Below are 20392 nucleotides of genomic sequence, written 5' to 3'. Positions count from 1 at the left end.
ATCATTATTATTTTTTACTTCTCGGATATTGTAAAACGTCATCAGCAAAATCACAAAAAAAAATTTCATTACTTCAATGTAGTAGGCCTAAGAATTTTTTATAGAATTGTAGCCACGTTGTTTCAACAAAGAAGCCATTTTTTGGCAATATAAAGTTATAGAAAATAATTTGCAATCATGCAAATGTTTGGAAAGAATCTAGGAAGTCTTCTCACAATCTGACACAAAATGATTATGTTTATTGTATCTCTGCAATATTTTTTACGACAAACTTTGAAGCTTCGTTATAATCATTTTTATCTTTGAAGTCAAAAGTTAATTTTTTTTTTGGCCAGAAACATAATCGCTGCCTTGCTGATGTTGTCGCCTTTACGCGTATTTTTTGTGCTTCAAACAATAAGGACCCAGTCAGCAATCCAGTCCTTTTACATTGATTCAACATTTGTAAACGTTAAATTTATGTAGATTTGCTGACTGTGAGTTATTTCACATTTCCTTTGTTTACGCATGTTCCTCAATTCGCTGTTGCATTGTTTCGACGCTGGCGGACTAAAAATGTTATTTCAAATTGATTGACACAATCTTCAATAAAAAGTGAGCTTCGAACTTAGCTTTGTTGATGTAAATGCTGTATTTTTTGTGGATGTAATTGATGAGTCATGTTTATAAACACCCGTAAGCGAAATGACTTATGAATGATGTGGCCTGCATGATATTGGTGTTGCGACTTGACACAAATCCACAATTTCAAATGCAACTAATTTGAACTTAGAAATTTCAGATAATTTCAACAACTTGTTCAATTGTCTTCTCTCTACTAAAAATATTCATACTACAAACTCAATTGTAGACTTAAAATACACAAACGAAGATGTAAACAGCTATTCAAGCAGGCTAAGGTGTTACTTATGAGAAATTTGGTTCCATAAAACTAGAAGCTAGCCATGAGTTTCGGAATGCATCAGTTTAGGATAAAAATGTAAGACAACAAACGCAGTTTTGTTTTTTTTCAAACTCGTGTAACAATGTTACTCTGATTGTAACTATTTTAGAATCAGTGAGTAGGTTACAATAAGATTTGCTCGCAAGTCGTAAATTCTAATCAATGCAATGATTCGGCACACCGCACACACACTTCGTGCGTTCGATCGAGCTCTTTGTTATTCAGAAGTTTGCATGAAATCGGATTAGCACGGTAATTAAATAGCGGCAAGTTAAATCAAAATTGTCGTTTTTGGGTACCTTTGCAAAAATTGAAATATCAAGTTTAACATATAAAATTTTAAAATAATGACTTTTCAAACTTATAGACAAATGATTTGCTTTCACACCAGTGCAACTTCTGTTGAAATAGCATCAGCGGATAACACGTAACAGCTGATTGAATTTGATCCAAATACGGCCCCCCCTTGAGCAGTTAACTTCCAAAAAAACGTTGAAAAGCAAAGGGTTAAGGTTATAATGTTTTGATATCTTTTCAGGTATTATCGATTTGTTGTTTTTGCATATTTTTCAGAACCTTTTAAAGATTCCCCTTTTAGGTCGAAACAGGCTGTAGAGGTTTAGAAAGTAATAACTAACTTATATTTGATGAAATCACATAGTTATAAGAACTTGATTCGTATATTGTTACGCATAAAGTAGCCTATGAACTGATAAAAAACCAGACTTCGACTCCTGTTGTGCATGAAAAGTCTCCGATTCCTGCTGTACTCCGAGTCCGACTCCGCCGAAATCGGAGACTCTGGCTCGTAAATACTCCAAAACTCCGGCTTCTGAATACCTGTGATAGCAGCATATAAAAACACTATGTTGGTCTTCTGATTCTTCTCCATGTGAGCTTGTTCCGCTACTAAGTGATAGCCTAATAATTAGTGGTAGGCTACAAACCAGCACTTTGCATTTCAATCTCAAATATAATTTTACACAAGCAACTTTAGTTATAAATTTAGTTCCAGCACACACTATAATATTTGAGTGGGCTACAATGAATATTTGAGCATGGCTTTACGTATTTTTTATAATAACCTTGCGCACCTTTCCTAAAATACAGTAAACCTGCTTTCACTCTGGTTGACGATCAGCAAAATAATTCTTATATTTTTACTAGGCCGCAGTGTTGAAAAGTTAAAAACCACTGCTGTAGATAAAAAGAAAGATTTTGTAATACGTTTTAGACACAGGTCCACTGTAGGCCTATATAGGTACCGTAAGCATAAACTATATAACTTACTAGGCTACTGAACTAAAGTAGCCTACCGGTATCGTACAAACACAGGAAACCAACATGCAACAACACAGGGTTGATATTGTTACAAAAGAAATAAAACTGCAGGAATTTTCGGCAACACATAAAGTCATCTTTCAGTGGTGGCTCTGGTGGTACGGTAATTAAAAAGATTATTCATGTTGGGCTAAAATGAGAATTGGTAACGAAAAAATTACGTCACAAGAGATATATGGTCAAACTCTCAGTTCATTTTTTGCTTGCATTTTACCACTGGCTACTGTATAAACTTAAAGTAGGCTATCCCTCAAGCTAACTTGTTTTCAAACTAAAGCCTCTTCTTCAACACAATTTATGCACTGAGTGGTTGCCTTTGTCTTCAACAGATTTAACACAGCGAATTTTCGCTTCGCTTTTAAAACGGCTAGTGGACCGAATAAATGAAGTACCGGTATTGCAGTCTGCTGAACAATACATTCTGTACACTGCACACCATAAAAGTGAAAAAAGGCAAATAAGCTTCACCGATATGTTATTCTACTCAAGGTCGTTGAGAGAATAATTTAGGCCGGATATCAATTAGATCTTCGTGCCTCAAGTCAAGACACTTTGTAGAAAAACGCTCTTTGTCCGAAGAATATGCAGCGGTTTACTCAAGTTTCCGGGCTCCTTGGAAAGATTACGGGTCCCTGAAGTATCTCAAGCCAGGATTAAAAAGTAGGGCCTACTCATTGGACCCCCTGCTAAAGCTATTTCTTAAGTATGTTGTAGCTTACAAATAACAAATATTACAAAATTCAAACCTAAATTCAAAACCCTTTTTATGTGTCGTCCATTTTATAGTTTATATTTGGCAGCATCACTTTAAATTTTTTGTGATTGACTTCAGTGTTGCTATACCTGCTAGACTTTGATAAAAAAATAATTCGAAAAGTTATGAACAATGCAAAGCGAATATCGTTATAAATTTAGTTACTTTAGAGATAATTTTTAAATTAATGAAAAAACTATTAATGATGTCTTGTAATTAAAAAGCGTTGTTAAAATGAATTTGAAGATGGGAAATTTTTGAAACGGTTGTTGGAAAATTCATTCGTAGGAATCTGGCAACGCTAATTTGATTTGAAGATTAATCGTCTGCAAATCAGGCTTGCCAGATTGGCCTTTTTGGGGCCAAATTTGTGAAATTTGGCCCTTTTTAGAGGTAGTTGGCCCAAAAAAAAATTATTTGGCCTCTTGGCCCTTTGTTTTCAATATTTGGCTCTTTTTGGAAGCAGTTGGCACATACTATCAAACTAGCTATTTAAATAAATGTCTTTCGGAAATTGAGACTGAAAAGTGTTATTACGATTTTTTAGACAGTGTTTAGCTGACAATGTTTATGCCAATGCCAAAGATTCGAGTGGAAACACTGTAGAAGATGAAGATTTGGAATTGTTCTTGTAGAATGTAGACTGTGTTGTAACGTTATTGACGTTGTTGACGTTATTATGTTTTATTAGCAACGTTATTAACATTATTGAACAATTTGGCTCTTTTTTATCCAATTTGGCCCTTTTTTCGACATTATTTGGCTCTTTTTCTCAAAAGCTGTCTGACAACCCTGCTGCAAATGCAAATTGCAATGTAAAATATGTGGAGCCTGAACTGGAGCGTGCAGGGGATCCGAGTGGGAAGGGGAGAAGTCGGGCAATTCGTAACTTTCCGTGGCACACTGACTGGCGACTTCAATGTTTTTTAAAACTATTGCTTGTGTCAGTGCAGAAAAAGCCGAGCAATATCAGGACACTCTTGACGCATGTTCAATATCTAAAAACTGTTGCATTGTGTTTCAGTTGTGAAGAGCTATCCATGCTTAATTGAACAGTTGCTCTCAGGCTGCCAATTTTAAGCACTGGACAGGCAGAAGGCCTACTTGAATAGACCTATATAATTAACACTTTACTTATAGGCGTATTAGTTTTTTTAAGCCTACCGTAGTTATTGCAACTTTTTGTAGTAAATTTTCACTGTCTTTACTAAAGATGATTAGCTCTCCTTGCCAAAATGTGCCTGGTACTCCACATTTTAGTTTTAACAGAAGTTTTATGACGTCAGTCACATGTCTGGGAAGTAATGAAACGCAATACTTCACACCAGGTGGGCAATGTGTAGTTTTATCATTCTCATGCTTATGATTTTATTTGGTCTTCTTCATCGTGTGTCACACGGCCGTAGCCCAGAGCATCACGCAGGCACTTGCTCTATCGTTGAACTCGGCCAAATCCTGTGCAGAGCACCTTGCTTTTAGGTCAGGGCATTCGAGTAGATGTTGCATCGTTTGCTCCTGTCCGCATTTGCAACTTGTGTTACGTCACACGACAACCGTACCATTTTATTTGGTGACAAAATGCCTTTGAAGTCATCGAGCCTTTTTCGTGTTTTTGTTGAAGCCTTAATTTGTTGGTGCTTGCAGTCTTTATTTTCTTGTGATTACACTCTAGTATACGTTACAACAAAATGTTAATATTTTCGGTATCTGTTCTTCAGTTGTATGTGTACCTAGTCACTCAGTCAGTGTGTAATGCAGTTATTTGTTCAATCACTTATTATTATCATTATTTATCGGTATTTGATGTTTTTTTGTTTAGATGTACAGATTAAATCAGTTAATTGTATCAGCCAATTGCTAGTATCTAGCCAATTGCTAGACGTTTTGATAGGATTATCTGTTTAAAACGTTAAACCAATGTGCTCAAGAAAAGAGGTTTATTGTGATCAGGTATTATTGTTGGGGATGTTCGTGTGCTAACTCGGTTGCATTGGCCTTCACAACTGTGTGGTTTAATCCTACAACTGTTTGCAAGTCTAATTAAACTCCTTTGTTACAGAATCTAGTGCATTGCTAGCCGGATTGTACAATAGGGTGGAGTGAAACATAGATTAAAAATGAAAGTTGATAGAATCAATCTGTAATAGTTACTAAAAGTTGTGATGTGGTAAATGTATTCACATGCTGAAATATTTTTGATTTTGATCAACGTTTACGTGTGCCGCAAGTCCATTGAAGTTTTCACTGGTATTTTGGAGCTATGACGTCATCACAATTAGCAGATCGTCACTTTTATCTAACTTCTACCTTCGGTACTTCTATCTAACAATATCAGAGTTGTAAATTACACATAAATCGTTGCAATGCAGTGGAAAATACGTCTTTTAGAACGCTTGTTGCATGTATATGATCAACTGATAAGAAAAAACACGGATTTTAAGCTATTTTCTTCAAATTTCTGTTCCTTTCACAAGTTCATCACCACAGTTTAAGCAAGTATGTGCCATGAAGGTAAAGCAAACTACAGTAGAAAAGTGTTTTTCTTAATATGACAATATTGAGATTTCGGTTGCCTGTTTACTTTTGATCCCATATAAATATTGTAAACGCTTTTTAAATCATCAGCTTATACAGTACATGGGCGTTGGCAGAAATATTGCAGGGGGAGGGGGCAAACATCTTTTAAGCCAAATTTCATCTTGTGAGCTACAACGAGTGCAACGTAGCTAAGTGTATTGATGAAATGTAACGTAAATTTGGACGGCACGAGCGAAAACGTTACAATTAAAGATATTTCCAAGGCATACTTAGCGATAGTTTCCGAAAGCGCGAAAAAATAGTCCTGGAAAAATGTTGGTTTACTTCGAAGAAAATTGGATGAAAAAGATATTATCGCCCAAAGGTAAGAAACATTTTTGAAAGTATCGTTTTCATAAGGAAAGAAACGTTTATAAAACCCAAATCCAGGGGGACAAGTGCCCCTCTCTGCCGACTCCCATGAGTTTAAATCTCATTAAGCACTCCATTTGCCAAAAACTCTCGTTTTGTATTGAATACAGGCATTTCTAATTTTGACTGCAGTCTACTTCGAATAAATCCCTCCCGTTGTTTCTGCCCACACACCGCAGATGTTGCTTCAATAACGAGGCGAACGGCTCCTTCCATGGCTTGCGTGTGACACGGATAGCTAGGAAATTCAAACTCTGGAGCTGCAGCATCTTGAATGAAGGACATTAACTGACTGTCCGGTATGTTTCGAGTTAGCGGTAGTTCATATCTCTCTGTATGCTGCCAATCAATCAGTTCAAAGTATTCGTTTGCTTCAAAGATCAAGAGTGGAACTTTAAAGAGACGAATGGAATCTCCATGACCTTGTTTTCTGGAAAGTATCCTTCTCAGTGCTAATTTTCTGTTGTACAGACGTTCATCTACCAACATCCACTGCAATAGGTTCTCTTGGTGAGCAAAAAAGGCATTTCGGTTGATACCAGGGACAACTATTGCTTTTAGTTCAGCGCTAAGACAGCGCGACTTTTTAACTACGTGAAACAAAGTGTTTAGCTCCTTTACAGTAAGTAGTACAGGAAGGTTGCGTTTTCACTGCAAACCACGTTGGAGCGTATAACTTGGCAATGTAGGCTACTCCACCAAAAGTTTCCTTGCTTCAGTTGTCCCATTAGGTCATGACGATGTCGCCGCCAATGTGCGGGTTCAACTATGGCAGGAGAGACTGGCAGCCGGACCGACATTGGCCAATATGGAGCTCACACCCATGGAGAGCCTTCCTCCCGGAAAACGTGAACCGTGGAAGTATTGGCGATGCCTCAACCGCTTAAGAACTGGTATTGGCAGGTGTAAAACCTTGATGAGACACTGGGGGTATTCCATGGGGAGCACAAGTTGCAAATGCGGACAGGAGCAAACGATGCAACATCTACTCGAATGCCCTGACCTAAAAGCAAGGTGCTCTGCACAGGATTTGGCCGAGTTCAACGATAGAGCAAGTGCCTGCGTGATGCTCTGGGCTACGGCCGTGTGATACACGATGAAGAAGACCAACGCTCTCAGATTTTACAGGGATTGTTTCGTGAAACATAAAGCTTCAAAATGCGATTGGTTGTTGTCAGCCATCTGGAGTGATTCATCTTTCTTGGATTACAATAGGCAAGCTTGGCATCACAACGCCCTGAGCTAATTGCTTTACAGATGCCATACAAGTACACAGGCGCGGATCTAGGAGTTTTTTTTGGGGGGGGCCAGAAAATTTGAAAATGAATTAAAAAGTAATAAAGATAAAACAGATATGAACAATCAGTGGCGTAGCCAGGAATTTGGGGGGTTTTGACGGCCGGCGGGCGAAGCCCGACGGCGTGTTCGCCAAAGGCGACACCCAGCGGCGGGGAGTCTGGGGGGCCTCCCCCAGAAAATTTTGAAAAATTACTTTGAATTTGGTGCATTCTGAGAGCATTTTCAACAAAATATGGGTATAAATATTCCTGTAAAATGGTGCTGTCCGGTGGCATAGCAAAAGGATAAGATCATGTTTTCTTCGGCATTTTTTCGGTAATAAAGCTAAGTCTCTATGTTTTCTTGTTGCTAATTCCTGGCTGAGATGTTTGGTATTGGCAAAACTTGCTCTTTCAATGCAGTTTCGCTTAAACTTAGGCAAACTTTGTTTTAGAGACATAGAGACTGAAAGCATCATTTTCAATATCGTGACGTCACACGGGGTTGTAAGTCTGCTGCGGGACTAATATCAGCTGTTTAGAAGCATATCAAACCATTCAACAATTTCTCACAAAATTTCGGGGGGGGCCCGGGCCCCTTGGGCCCCCCCCATAAATCCGCGCCTGCAAGTACAGTAGGCTACTGCTGGTCTGTGCTTAAGCTCACGTCAATTGAAGGCAGTTGAATATCAACAGCCTCAAACTCTGTGACTGGTAAACTGTCACAGTCTTCAAGTTTTTTACCAATGGAGCCAGAAAAACTTAGTGGACCAGATGTAACTCCATCAAGATAATGCATCAAGTGTCTCAGTGGTAATTCATTAAAATGCAACAGACATACAAACCGCTGCAATGGCTTTTTCAGGCCCTTTTTAAGAATTGCATATTTCCGATTATGTTGCTTAAATGGACTAATTGAATCGTAAGAAATATCCTCTATGACGTCACATGCGATGGTTTTGTTGCGGAAAAAAATCTGAAGCAAATTGTGATATTTAATCAGCACATCCCTTGTAATCTTGAACTTGCTTGCGGCAGACGAAAACTTTATTTTAAAACGCTGAAATTTTCAAAGCTCAATAGTCAAGCCACACTACAACTTTTAATCGCTATTACAGAGCAAAAATCAAAATTTTCTTTTTTCACTCCACCCTATTGTACAATCAAAGTGTTTTCTTCACAATGTAGATCTTAACGACCTGTTTTAGCCTGGTGCTACGAATTCATTGTGGTAATAACGAATTGCATTAGTTTTCGGGACACAGTTCCCTAGTCATGTGCTATGACGAATGGGTCTGCTACTATTCGGTGAGTCCGATTCGGTGAGTCCGATTCGGTGAGTCTGATTCGGTGAGTTCCTAACCTCTAACCCCTAACTCCTAACCCCTAATCCTAAAACGGCAATGATAATTAGGCTACGGTACACGATAATTTTAAAAAAAAATTGAAAAAATCCCTCGTTAAGGGATCGGACTCACCGAATCGGACTCACCGAATCGGACTCACCGAAACGGGCCATTCCGATGACGAATGGTGTTAAAGTCGGTGGGTCGTTGTTTTATGCGGCTCTTTTGTTTGGCTTGAGGCTGCTGTCTGTGGAGTTTCTGTGTTATTACGCGTTATTGCTGTAAAATTTTGTTGAATCAGTTGATTAATAGATTAGATGAGGTAGTTCTTCCCTTTCGGCACGGTTGTTGATTTTTGGACTCTGTCTACTTATGAAACATAGTGTTTTCTCTCAAACTGTGGCAATCGGACTCCTTTTATCTTAAACGATCTCTGTGATGTCACAAGACGAGCTTTGATCACCTGCGTCTTTGTTTCAAGGGTGCTATTTTCAGATCTGTTGCAGTGTGATTATTTCTTTTGTCCGTTCTTTCACCTTAATGAAATCACACCACAGGATTTCAGTTGCTTGTTTTTCTTTTAATGGCATGCATCTGTCTGGTGACTTGATTTTCTTCCTTTCACTTTTGCACATGGCAAACAGTTATGTGGGACATTTTCTTTTAGCTTGCGGGTAACGATTGTCATGGGACTCATTGTCTTTGCCCAAATGTTTGTAAGCAAAGACAATGATATGATTAAATAAATGAAGTATGTAAACGAGAAGCAAATCCTGATATGCTTATCCGATATATTCCTTTAAGTGGGATACGTTAAAACGATATATTTACTGAGCTTGGGATACGTTAAAATATGATATATTTTCTGAAGTGGGATACGTTGAAACGATATATTTACTGAACTTTAGATAGGATTTGATTTGGGATTTCAGATTTTAATGCCATAAATCAATTAATACATTTAAGTAGTATGCATAGGCGTCGAAATAGGGTGGGCCGGGTGGGCGACGCCCACCCGGCCGTGAAATGAGGGTGGGCAAAATATGTTTCGCCCACCCTGTCTTCATGACACTTATGAAGTGTTTGTTACAATTTTGTTAAACACGTTTTTGTTAAACGCTGAATTATCCAACCAACTGCAGCGCAACTCCATGTTTTACGCTATGTCTCTCGCTAGGTATCCGACAGAACAAAGCAATTCCACAACAACGCTGCGTTGAAAAAAATGTGGTGCTTACTGCATTGTTGTTGCTACCACAACTGCCACACGCTGGCAATTCCTGGTAAGAGAAAGCCACATTTGATCTTTTCTCCGAATGGTCTCACTTTCGTTATGTCACAATCAAACTTCAGTTCCGGGTCAGCGTAAGGGAATATGACATCATAATGAACATGACAATAAAATAACCGATACAAACTAAAGACGTACTGAAACAATCGCTTTTTACAAATTTTCGCTTTTTACAAATCAAAATGCGGCAAATCCGAAGGCACCACTTTAAAGGCAACAGGTCGCGAGCCACGCGCTTTTTAGGTCGAAAAGGAAAACTTAAAAGAAGTTTGTTTAGTTTAGCAGCGCTCATAAGATCGAAAGGCGCAAAAAAGCAAACATCAAACCTATTAAAGCTTAATTGCTGCAGCGACGCTAACTGCAGTCTTTGTGAGAAAGACTAACCATTGCGAATTTGCGAACATACACATTCAATGAAATCTATTTGAAAACCCTCGCCCACCCAGAATTTCTCTCTTCAAAGAAAAAATTGACGCCTATGGTAGTATGCACTTAACCGATTGCATGTGTATTAGATATTTCCTCATGAGAACAGAGTTCTTGCCGAAAACGCTTGAATTTATTATGTTGTTATTCTGTTAGTGTTAGTTAATGTATTGCATTCGTTTTGAATAATGCTACCGTTATTCAATCCTATTAAGTTGTAGTCAGTCATCTAAGCCTAAAGAATTGAGATGCATTCTCTTTTCAAGTCTTGTCATCACATTTTTCTAAAATATAAAACTGAAAAACTAGAATAAAGTTAGTATATATACATTTTTTTGCGCTCATTGACAATTCATTTGATGTGGGTATTTACCCTCAACTAACAAATCATGCACGGCTGTAAATTTAGCCACGGCCATTATAGCCAGAGCATGTACAAGGATATTGTAGAAGCAAAACAGTTTTGTGTGCATACTTTTGTTTTACACATATTTTTTGAATATGCTCTATACTTTTTATTCAGTGCTTTCAATAGAAAAAAAATCAGTCGTGTTTTTAGGAACTTCACATGCAAGCAGAATCTTAGAGCAAAGTGTGCCCGGAACTCCACTTGGACAGATTAACAGTATAACAAGCAGAAGTGATACAGTTATTAAAACATCCTTCACCACACCCAGCTGGACTTCTTTTGCAACTGTTCCTAGTACTTCAACAGGTGCTATTCGCCAATACTTATAAATGTCAAAAGTTTATGAACTTTATATCATGTGAAACGTATTTTAATTTGCTTAACAATTTATTTGTATAAAAATCTTACTTTGAGGTGAAACTATGTTGTGGTGGATGTCCGACGTTTTCTTCGTAAACAGTTTTTCGTAAAACAATTGTTCGTAAGCAATTCTTCGTAAAAGCAATTCTTCGTAAAGCAATTCTTCGGGCATGCAATTGACCGTAATACTAATTGTTCGTAAACAAATGTTCATAAAAGTTAGGCTACAGCTTTTTTTTTTAAAAAACAGTTACAATTGTTTACGAACAATCAATTAGGGTAGCCTATATGCTAGAGATGTGCTAATTGTGCTTAAACACATAATTGTGCCACTGAAAGAAATCTGCAGCTCCTTGCCCGTTCAAAGCACTGGTATGCTGACGGCACCTTCAAGACAGTGCCTTCACTGTTTGAACAGCTTTACACAATACACGGACGGGTCTGCTACTATTCGGTGAGTCCGATTCGGTGAGAGCCTTTTTCGGTGAGAGCCCTATTCGGTGAGTTTTTTTTTTAAATTATTGCGCGCCGTAGCCTAATTATCATTGCCGTTATAGGGTTAGGGGTTAGGGGATAGAGGTTAGGGGATAGGGGTTGGGGGTTTTTGGGGTTGGGGATTTTTGTGTTTTTTTTTTGAATTTTTGTTTGAAAATTATCGGGTACCGTAGCCTAATTAAAACCCCTAACCCAAACCCCCAAAAACCCCCTAACCCCCCAAAAACCCCAAACCCCCAAAAACCCCAAAACCGCAAACCCCAAACCCCAAAAACCCCAAAAAACCCCAACCCCAAAAACCCCCAACCCCAAAAACCCCCAACCCAAAAACCCCTAACCCCAAAACCCCCCAACCCCAAAAACCCCCCCAAAAAACCCCTAACCCCAAAAACCCCCAACCCCCTATCCCCAAAAACCCCCAACCCCAAAACCCCCTAACCCCAAAAACCCCCAACCCCAAAAACCCCCTAACCCCAAAAACCCCTAACCCCAAAACCCCCAAACCCCAAACACCCCAAACCCCAACCCCCAAAAACCCCCAAACCCCAAAAACCCCAACCCCAAAAACCCCCAACCTCAAAAACCCCCAAACCCAAAAACCCCCAACCCCCTAACCCCAAAAACCCCCAACCCCAAAAACCCCCAACCCCAAAAACCCCCAACCCCCTAACCCCAAAAACCCCCAACCCCCTAACCTCTATCCTCTAACCCAGCGTTTCTTAACCTTTTCTGACTCTAGCACCCCTGTAAACAAGTCTGAACAATCTAGCACCCCCTAACTATCGTTGACATACCACTAGCCTACTACAGTGCCGGCTAAAAGTTTAGTAGAGGCCGAAATTTTGATATGCCTTCAAGATCGCCGGCAATATATTAGCCTATGCAATCAAATCTGTTGTTGTCTAACAAACTGTGCATTCGTTTTAACGAAGTTGATTCAGGATTAAGATTTGGTATTTGACTTTCATTCACCAACAGAAATTCAATTATAACCATATGTAAGTGAATCAACTCTTTTAAAACACCAGCACAGTTTGTTAGGCGACAAGAAACTTCACTACAAAATATACCGCCAGCGATCAAAAAGCATGTCAAAATTTCGGCACTGCCATTAAACTTTGGTCCGCACTATTGAAGGAAAGCGATTGACAAATTGATCGTTTTGTTTATTCTTCAAAACTGCTGTCATCATTGGTGATAAAAGAAATAGGAAAACCAAAAAATAGTGAAAGAACATGGACAAACTTAAGTATACCCAGCTGGGTAACTAGTTACACATGTATCAATATGATTTCTGTTGTTGCTTATGTGTGACCAATTTCTCAATTTGAGGCTTCGTGTTGGTCAAAGCCACTCTCATATCGTAGAGCAACCCGTGTTGAAGCCGGTTCTGGCCAATTGTTTTGATTTGGAGCATGGTGGAGAACGCCTTCTCACACAGGTAGGTAGTCGGAAATGGAATGATCAATTCCAATGCTGCCCTTGCCAATGCAGGATAAGCTGTCAACTGATCACACCAAAAATCAGCAAGCTGAAGTTGACGAAATTTTGTCCGACAACTCTGATTCACCTGCTTATCAATCAGCTCCTCCTTTAGTCTATTATCATCATTCATGTCTGCCAAGAAGGGCTGCTATTGTCCACTCTGGATATGAGTGACTCGTGGGAAAGTATTTTGCCATAGTGGTTTCAAGAAGCGAGAGATGAGCAACAATATTACAACAAAGCACCTACCAGGTAAGTTCGCACAATCTACTCAGGATCAATTTGCGTACTTGACTGGGAGATGACTATAATAACAGAAAATCATGTATAGGCCACTTCGAAACAGCAACCATTGATATGACAACTGCTGATACTGGCAGAAAGAGGAAAAAAATGCAGAAAAGTAAAATAGCATTTTTTGATATTATACTGCATGCATTTAGCACCCCCTACAGTCTATTTTAGCACCCCCTGGGGGTGCTAGCACCCCCGGTTAAGAAACGCTGCTCTAACCCCTATCCCCTAACCCCTATCCCCTAACCCCTATCCCTTAACCCCTATCCCCTAACCCTATAACGGCAATGATAATTAGGCTACGGCGCGCAATAATTTAAAAAAAAAAACTCACCGAATAGGGCTCTCACCGCAAAAGGCTCTCACCGAAAAAGGCTCTCACCGAATCGGACTCACCGAATCGGGCCATTCCGACACGGACTGACGGAAAACACTTCAGTGCCTCTGGTGTATGCCCTGCTGGGGGACAAAAGGAGAGGGACATACATTCATGGAGTTGTTACCTGCTGTTGCTGTTCCAGAGACAATCATGACTGACTTTGAGATGGCCATGGTCAATGCAGTAAGCAGAGAGTACCCACTTTCAACTCACCGTGGCTGGTTCTTCCATTTGTGCCAGTGCATTTGGAGAAAAACGATGGGAATGTATTACCAGATGTTGCTCAGCCAGTAATTGACTACTTTGAAGACACTTGGGTTGGGCGCCCAGATCGTCGTCAAGGGCGCCGTCCTCCAATGTTTGCAATCCAAATGTGGAACTGCTATGATGGCGTCCTCAGTGGCCTTCCCAAAACTAATAATAGCATTGAAGGATGGCACAGAGGGTTCATGTTCCAGGTATCTGCAAATCATCCAGATATTTGGAAGTTCATATCTGCAATCAAGCGAGAGCAAAACCTAAATGAGGTTCGCATTGAACAGTTATGTCAGTGGCCAGGCAGGATCCCCTCCAAAGAAGAAGTACAAGGACAGTGCAGAAAGACTAACTAGAGTCGTCCGAACTTGGCGTCAAGACTGTCAAGATGATGAAATTTGTGATTAGCCTACTTGCGTGGAATTGCACACAATACTTCATACTAAACTTGGCTTGTGGACAATTTGTACGAAGTTACTTAAAGTAGTATTGGTAGTGTAAGCAAAGAATTGCTAAACACAGACAATTGTTGTATTCCAATAAATAACAAAAAATGCGCTTTTTCATTGTGCTTATTTGTTTATGTCTCGTAACTTGGTTATTCAGGAAAATTTGCATTATGCACCTTCATAGGAAATTGCAAGACAAACCTTGCTGTTGCGAAAAATTGTTCACGAACAATTGACCTATCACCTGTCTACGAACAATTCACCTATACGAAGAATTGATGTATACGAAGAATTGCTTTACGAAGAATTGCTTTACGAAGAATTGCTTTTACGAACAATTGTTTACGAACAATTGTTTTACGAAAAACTGTTTACGAACAATTCACCTATAACCGTTGTGGTGATACCACTTGAATTGGTTTTGGTTAGCATTCCACATTGAATACTCTTAGAACTGTCATATAAATACCATAATCTGCTAGTTTGCTGGACTGACAAAGATGAAACGGCTTTGCGAAAGATGAAATGATAAAAGCAACAATAATTTAACTCTTGGGCATTGAGCAACGTATTTCAAGGGCAGCTATTTATTCACTTGCTTCCAGTGGATCGAATAGTTCACAGAAAACAACACTTTAACAACCAAAAGTATCATTTTATTAATTTCAATGTGTGGACCGGACCTGTGCCAGTAGCTAAAAGCCTCTGCAAATAAGCAAAACTGCTGGGAATATGCTTCCAAAGAGGCATTCTCAGTCCCAAGATAAAATTCATAATCATTAATTGTAACATTTTGAATATAAATGTTGAACGTACAGTTACAGTGCATTTTGAGGATCGTAGGACTACATTTAGTGAGGTGTTGCATGAGTGGATGCATTTTGATAAGCGCAACGTTTGAAACAATGGTTATTATAGGAATTATAAAAGTCCACACATGACCTACATTTATTTGAATTTTACTACAGTATTCTAATATCAATGTGTTTTTATGTTTAGCTTCCCCTTACATTTCTGAAGTTCCCATACCTAGGCAGCCTGCTGTACTGACATACCATTCGTTTGCTGCAAGTCCTGTCACAAGTCAGTATGTTTCTTTGGATATATTGTTTTTGCCTTTGGATTACACTAAAGGCCAGGTTTAAATTATGGTGTAAAGAAATTACACTAGGTTTGCGCCCTATGTTTTTGTGTGCAGTGGTTGGTTTGTTGCTTTAAAAGAGAGTATTCAGCATAAATCAGTATCTCTATAAAGTGCGGGTTAACATGATCAATTGATCATAAGCTTATTAGTAGCCTACGGAACAAATAGATGAGATCGAATAGGCCAAAATAACAACTTAATTCTCTCTACAGTTTGTTTATGTACATTTGTGAAGTGTGTCAGCACGATTTATTTAGTTTTATTACTTACACCCACTAAATTATACAAAACTGCAATCAAGAAGTCTACTTGCACAGTGCTAGGCTATATCTGTTTTTTAACTGTGTTTTTGCTTACACCTACAGTGAAAATTATACTTGGACTAGTTTGAGTAGATAAGAAAGCAAGGGAGTTAATGTTCGTGTTATATCAACGCCTACATAACATAAAGTGTTATTCCATTATTACCTTATGCAAAAGACATCTCATCTATGAAACGTTTTCCAAGTACGTAAGTGATTATATGGAAGAGTGTGAAAGTTACAGTGTGTGTGGATAACTGGTTGTGAAAAATTCTCATGACGTGAATAGTTTTATAGTAGCAATACAGCAGGCTACAGCTAGAGATGTGAATCGTTTTTTTTTGCGCTTCATTTTTTTTTAAAAACATGTTTCTTTTGTAAAAATAAAATGAAAGTACAAAAAGGCAATCGTTTTTTTTTTGAGCAAAGAGCTTGTCTAAAAATTAAATGCTGGAACAAAACTTGCACTTTTTTTCGGAAATATCTGTTCTGAAATAATCAAGATATAGGTAAGTTACCAAAATAAAACCTTGTCATTAAGCTTTTCTTTAAAGTCTTCTTTTGCCTTCAGTAATGACCAAAAACGATGCGTAGCGGGCCTCTAAACTCCTTTATTTTTCCGGTGACCAAGCATAGCCTACCAGAGCTTCTTCCCGGCAGCCAAATTCTCACACCCACTGGTCAGCCAAAATAAAAACAATCGTGTTTTTAAAAATCTGTTTACTAATTTCGTGTTTGCGTTCACTCAGGTAAAAACAACGCAAACAAGGCTCTGAAAAATGTTGTAGTTGCATTCAAGTAGCCTACACTGCTTCCCAAGAAGTGCAGAGCAAGTCTTCCAGCTTTTATAGGTCGACGCTCAGCCGTTTTGCAAAACCTCTCAGCAATATTTCTCGGCGTATGAGACTTTGCCTTGTTTGTGAAAAATGTTTCAAATATCAACAGAGTGGAGAAATGTGGGCTTTTGGAAACAGGCTACCGTAAATGGACTACCAACGCGGTAGTTTCGGAAGCCAATTGAGGACTTCTCGGCGGCCATAGCCGCCAGGAGCATAGAGACCTGCTTAGTGTGATAAAATAATCAAAAAAGTACAGAGTACCACGAAATTGGCAAATTCAAGTTTATTAATTTTTAGTTTGAATTGAAAGAACTTGAATTTACTAATTTAGTGTGGTGCTCTCTATTTTTTTTTATCCGTAAGCTTTACCTGTATCAGTCGGCCAGACTGCAGGATCACCAATTAGACTTTAAAGAACATTTATTCATCTTCTTCGCGGGAACTTTCTTCGCCACTCCAGGGCCGAGGTGCTCTGCCTTTTACCACCCTCGGGCAGTGGCGGCGATTTGGTCTAGATGTTTAGACAGGTGTCGAGCAGCCACTGAATAGATTTGTCATCCAGTTCACGCACACCTTTTGGCGCACGGTAAATGGCGCAGTTGCAGATGGCGTGGTCTGCAGTTTGTTCCTCCTTGCCACACTCACAGATCGCGGGTGGAGCCATTCCCCATTTTTGCATGTTGGAGCGGAATATTCCAACGCCAAAGCGCAGACGGTTGAGTCACACCCAGGCCTTCTGTGGCAAAAGCAATCCGGTTGGATAGGGACCTGTGTCGGAGATAAAACTTTGGAGTCTGGAGGAGTTCTTCTTCCACTCTGAGCTCCGTTGGTGGTCCGCCCAGGTAGCCGCACTGATGCGTTGGTCTTCAGCGGTTTTTATCGGAAGTTGTGCGGCCTGTACAAATTGGCGTCTAGAGTTTAGTCGCCGAAAATGCTCGTATACAGACTCGTAGACACTTGAGTCGAGCAAGTGGTTGGGGTTCATAGCCTTAGAAAAGCTGAGTGTTGAGATCTTTTTGCGTAGTGACTCCAAATGTTGACGGTGTCTAATTGATTTTTGAGGGTTTGGACAGAAAGACAAAATTTTTCTATTGATGTTGATCTTGAGCTCACGCTTCGCTTCCCGGTTGTTTAAGTGGAAGGCTGTCGTCACTGTTTTGGTTTCGCTGAGCTTCAGTCTCCATCTCTGGAGGTATGCCGAAAGTGTCGATATGTCCTGGTTTAGAGTCCCTTCTAATGTTTCCCAATCGTTCGACAGGTGTAGATCGTTCGTAGGCGGCTGTGAGGTCAAGAAACACAGCACCGGTCTTCTTCGTTGCTTCAAAGTAGTCTTCGGTGTCTAAGAGTGACTTGTTCCACAGATCATAATCATTTACTCATCATAACTTAATAGGCTATATGCAATGAAGAAAATGAATGACAGAAATTAAACAAACTAAAAGGAATTGACACAAGTAACAAAGAAGGTTGACTGTTAACACGGTCACCACTGGGACCATTTCCCAGGATTTATCAGTCAAAACTATCCTCATCATTGTTCAGTTCTTTGTTATGACTAATGAAATTAGTTGTTACTTGAAAAACGTATGAAACGATTGGACATAGTATAAAAAAATGATCAAAAAAGACGACTAAAAAATCCCTAACTACAGCTAAACTATTCTGTAAAATCATTCACTTTATTTGTTTGACCTTTTATGAAAAATTTACAAATTGATTTTCATTACTCTTGTTATTTAGATTTACAACAGATTTAAGCATTAAGTTTTTTATTGAATAATATGTTGAGACGAATTTTTATTGAATAATATGTTAATATGTTGAATAATCTGGTGACATATCACCCTCTTCCAATCTGCCTTGAGCCAGCATGGAAGAAGTACGGCTCATAAAATCACATGGAACCCTGTCAAGTAACCCATGTCGATGCGCAATCTGCTGCAAGCGGAGATAGCGAATGATTATTATGTTGAGACGCGTAGGTTATGAAAATGTGTCGATTTGAAAGCGTGGTCTATTACTTCTCAAGTTATACAAATCACGTTTTTGTAGTTGCTGCTGCCAATGATGCTGATCTTCAAGTAGTTCCTGAGAGTTCATTGATTGAAGATAATGATAGAGAGCCCGTGAAGAAGAGTATTGAAGAGTTTCAAACGGACAAAGTAATAAAGAAAAAGTTCCAGTCATTGCAGAAAGGTCACAAACAGTTCGATTCTCAGGTCAAAACTAACTCTACACATTTATCTCATCAAAGTGGAAATGTGAAGAAACCACAAAACCGCACTTCAAAAGAGACTGCCCTGTCTATTTTTGACCAAGATCTCGATGACATTTGGGGATAATATAGAAGATATATTTATTTCATTAGGAAGCTCTATGTGGGCAACCAGTGGCACACAAATCCGTATTTGAGGAAATAGGCCTACGACGTAAAAATATGACACTAACCCTCAACCAGGAACCAGCAGCCTGCAATTTGGCTCAGTAACATTTACATGATTCAAAACTTGTTTTACACTGCCTCTGTTAAATTTTAAATTATTATTCTGTAGGAGAGAGAGCAAAGTCAATCTGCTAAACTTGGAATTTTATTACTAAATGAAAGTTACAACGTGGAAAACTATTTTGTAGGACATCTATTGTATACGAATAAAAAACAAGTTGGAAAACAATCTCCGTTCACCATTGTAAGAACAGCTAATTATGTTGTCATAATCAACTGGAAGAAAAGTAGCGATTCGATGCTTGTGTGAAACAACCACAGCTCTGGCTGTGGGAATAACTAGAATCTAGATTCAAGCCTTTACAATACGTTGAACAATGTTGCAATTTATTTGAAAAGGTATTGGAAGGAAGTGTGCATACTTAAGTTTTTGTCGTTGCGTTACTTTAAGAAACTGTTCTGCTTTCAACTACTTTTACACACTGTTTCATGAATATTAGAATTGTTAACGGTTTATTGACTGATGTTTTCAAAGCTTCTGTTATATATTTAAGTAAGTGGTTCAAAGGCTGTGCTATGAAAAATAATTACGTTCTGTTATTTGCCTATTTGATTAGCTACTATTGACTTATATAAAAAAAAAAGCTAAAGCAGCGTTTCTCAAGAAGTGTTACTTCCATGGAAAATATAACATAGCTAAATGTCCACCAAAACAGCTTGTGCTGTTGCAGTCGGATTTTAACTTTAGTTACAGGTGTTATAATGTACAGACGTGTTTACAGGGGTGCCAAAGTCAGGAATGGTTGATATGTTACTTGCATGGAATGGAAATAAAAACTGTTAAAGTGAGTTTTATAATCGGTTTGCAATTTTTATGCTTTGCGGCCTGCAAATAGAAAAGCAGTGTTGCTGAAAATTGGGAATGGTTCCTCTTGAGAATAACATACTATACAGCCGTCATTTAGTTTTCCAATTATGTATTTATTGAAATGATACGATCGAGATAAAGGTAAATCAAATGCAAAAACGGACATCATAATATTTCAGTGTAGTATCGCTGTATAATTTATCTACTTGCAAATTTAAAAGCATTGTACAATAAAAATAAAAAGAAGATTATTAAAGTAGGTCTGAACAAAAGCTCACGAAAACATTAATCATTCAAATTCCATATTTGCATGATATTTCTATCACAAGTAAATGTAGGATGT

At 38.7% G+C, this 20392-nt stretch overlaps 1 protein-coding gene across 1 annotated transcript; it reads left to right on the top strand.

Moving 5' to 3' along the window:
- Positions 1-4183: 4183 nt before the first annotated feature.
- On the top strand, positions 4184-20092 carry LOC145784311 (uncharacterized). The gene is made up of 4 exons (XM_082596106.1): positions 4184-4366; positions 10887-11042; positions 15453-15536; positions 18791-20092. Exons 1-4 carry the CDS (start codon positions 4252-4254, stop codon positions 19078-19080), a joined length of 645 nt encoding a protein of 214 aa, XP_082452232.1. The 5' UTR covers positions 4184-4251; the 3' UTR covers positions 19081-20092.
- The last annotated feature ends 300 nt before the right edge of the window (positions 20093-20392 follow it).

This window comes from Aplidium turbinatum, chromosome 15 (genome assembly GCF_918807975.1).
Source record: "Aplidium turbinatum chromosome 15, kaAplTurb1.1, whole genome shotgun sequence".
NCBI lineage: Eukaryota > Metazoa > Chordata > Ascidiacea > Aplousobranchia > Polyclinidae > Aplidium > Aplidium turbinatum.
Note: the sequence above shows the minus strand (reverse complement) of the source record. Positions and strands in the feature narration are given on the sequence as shown.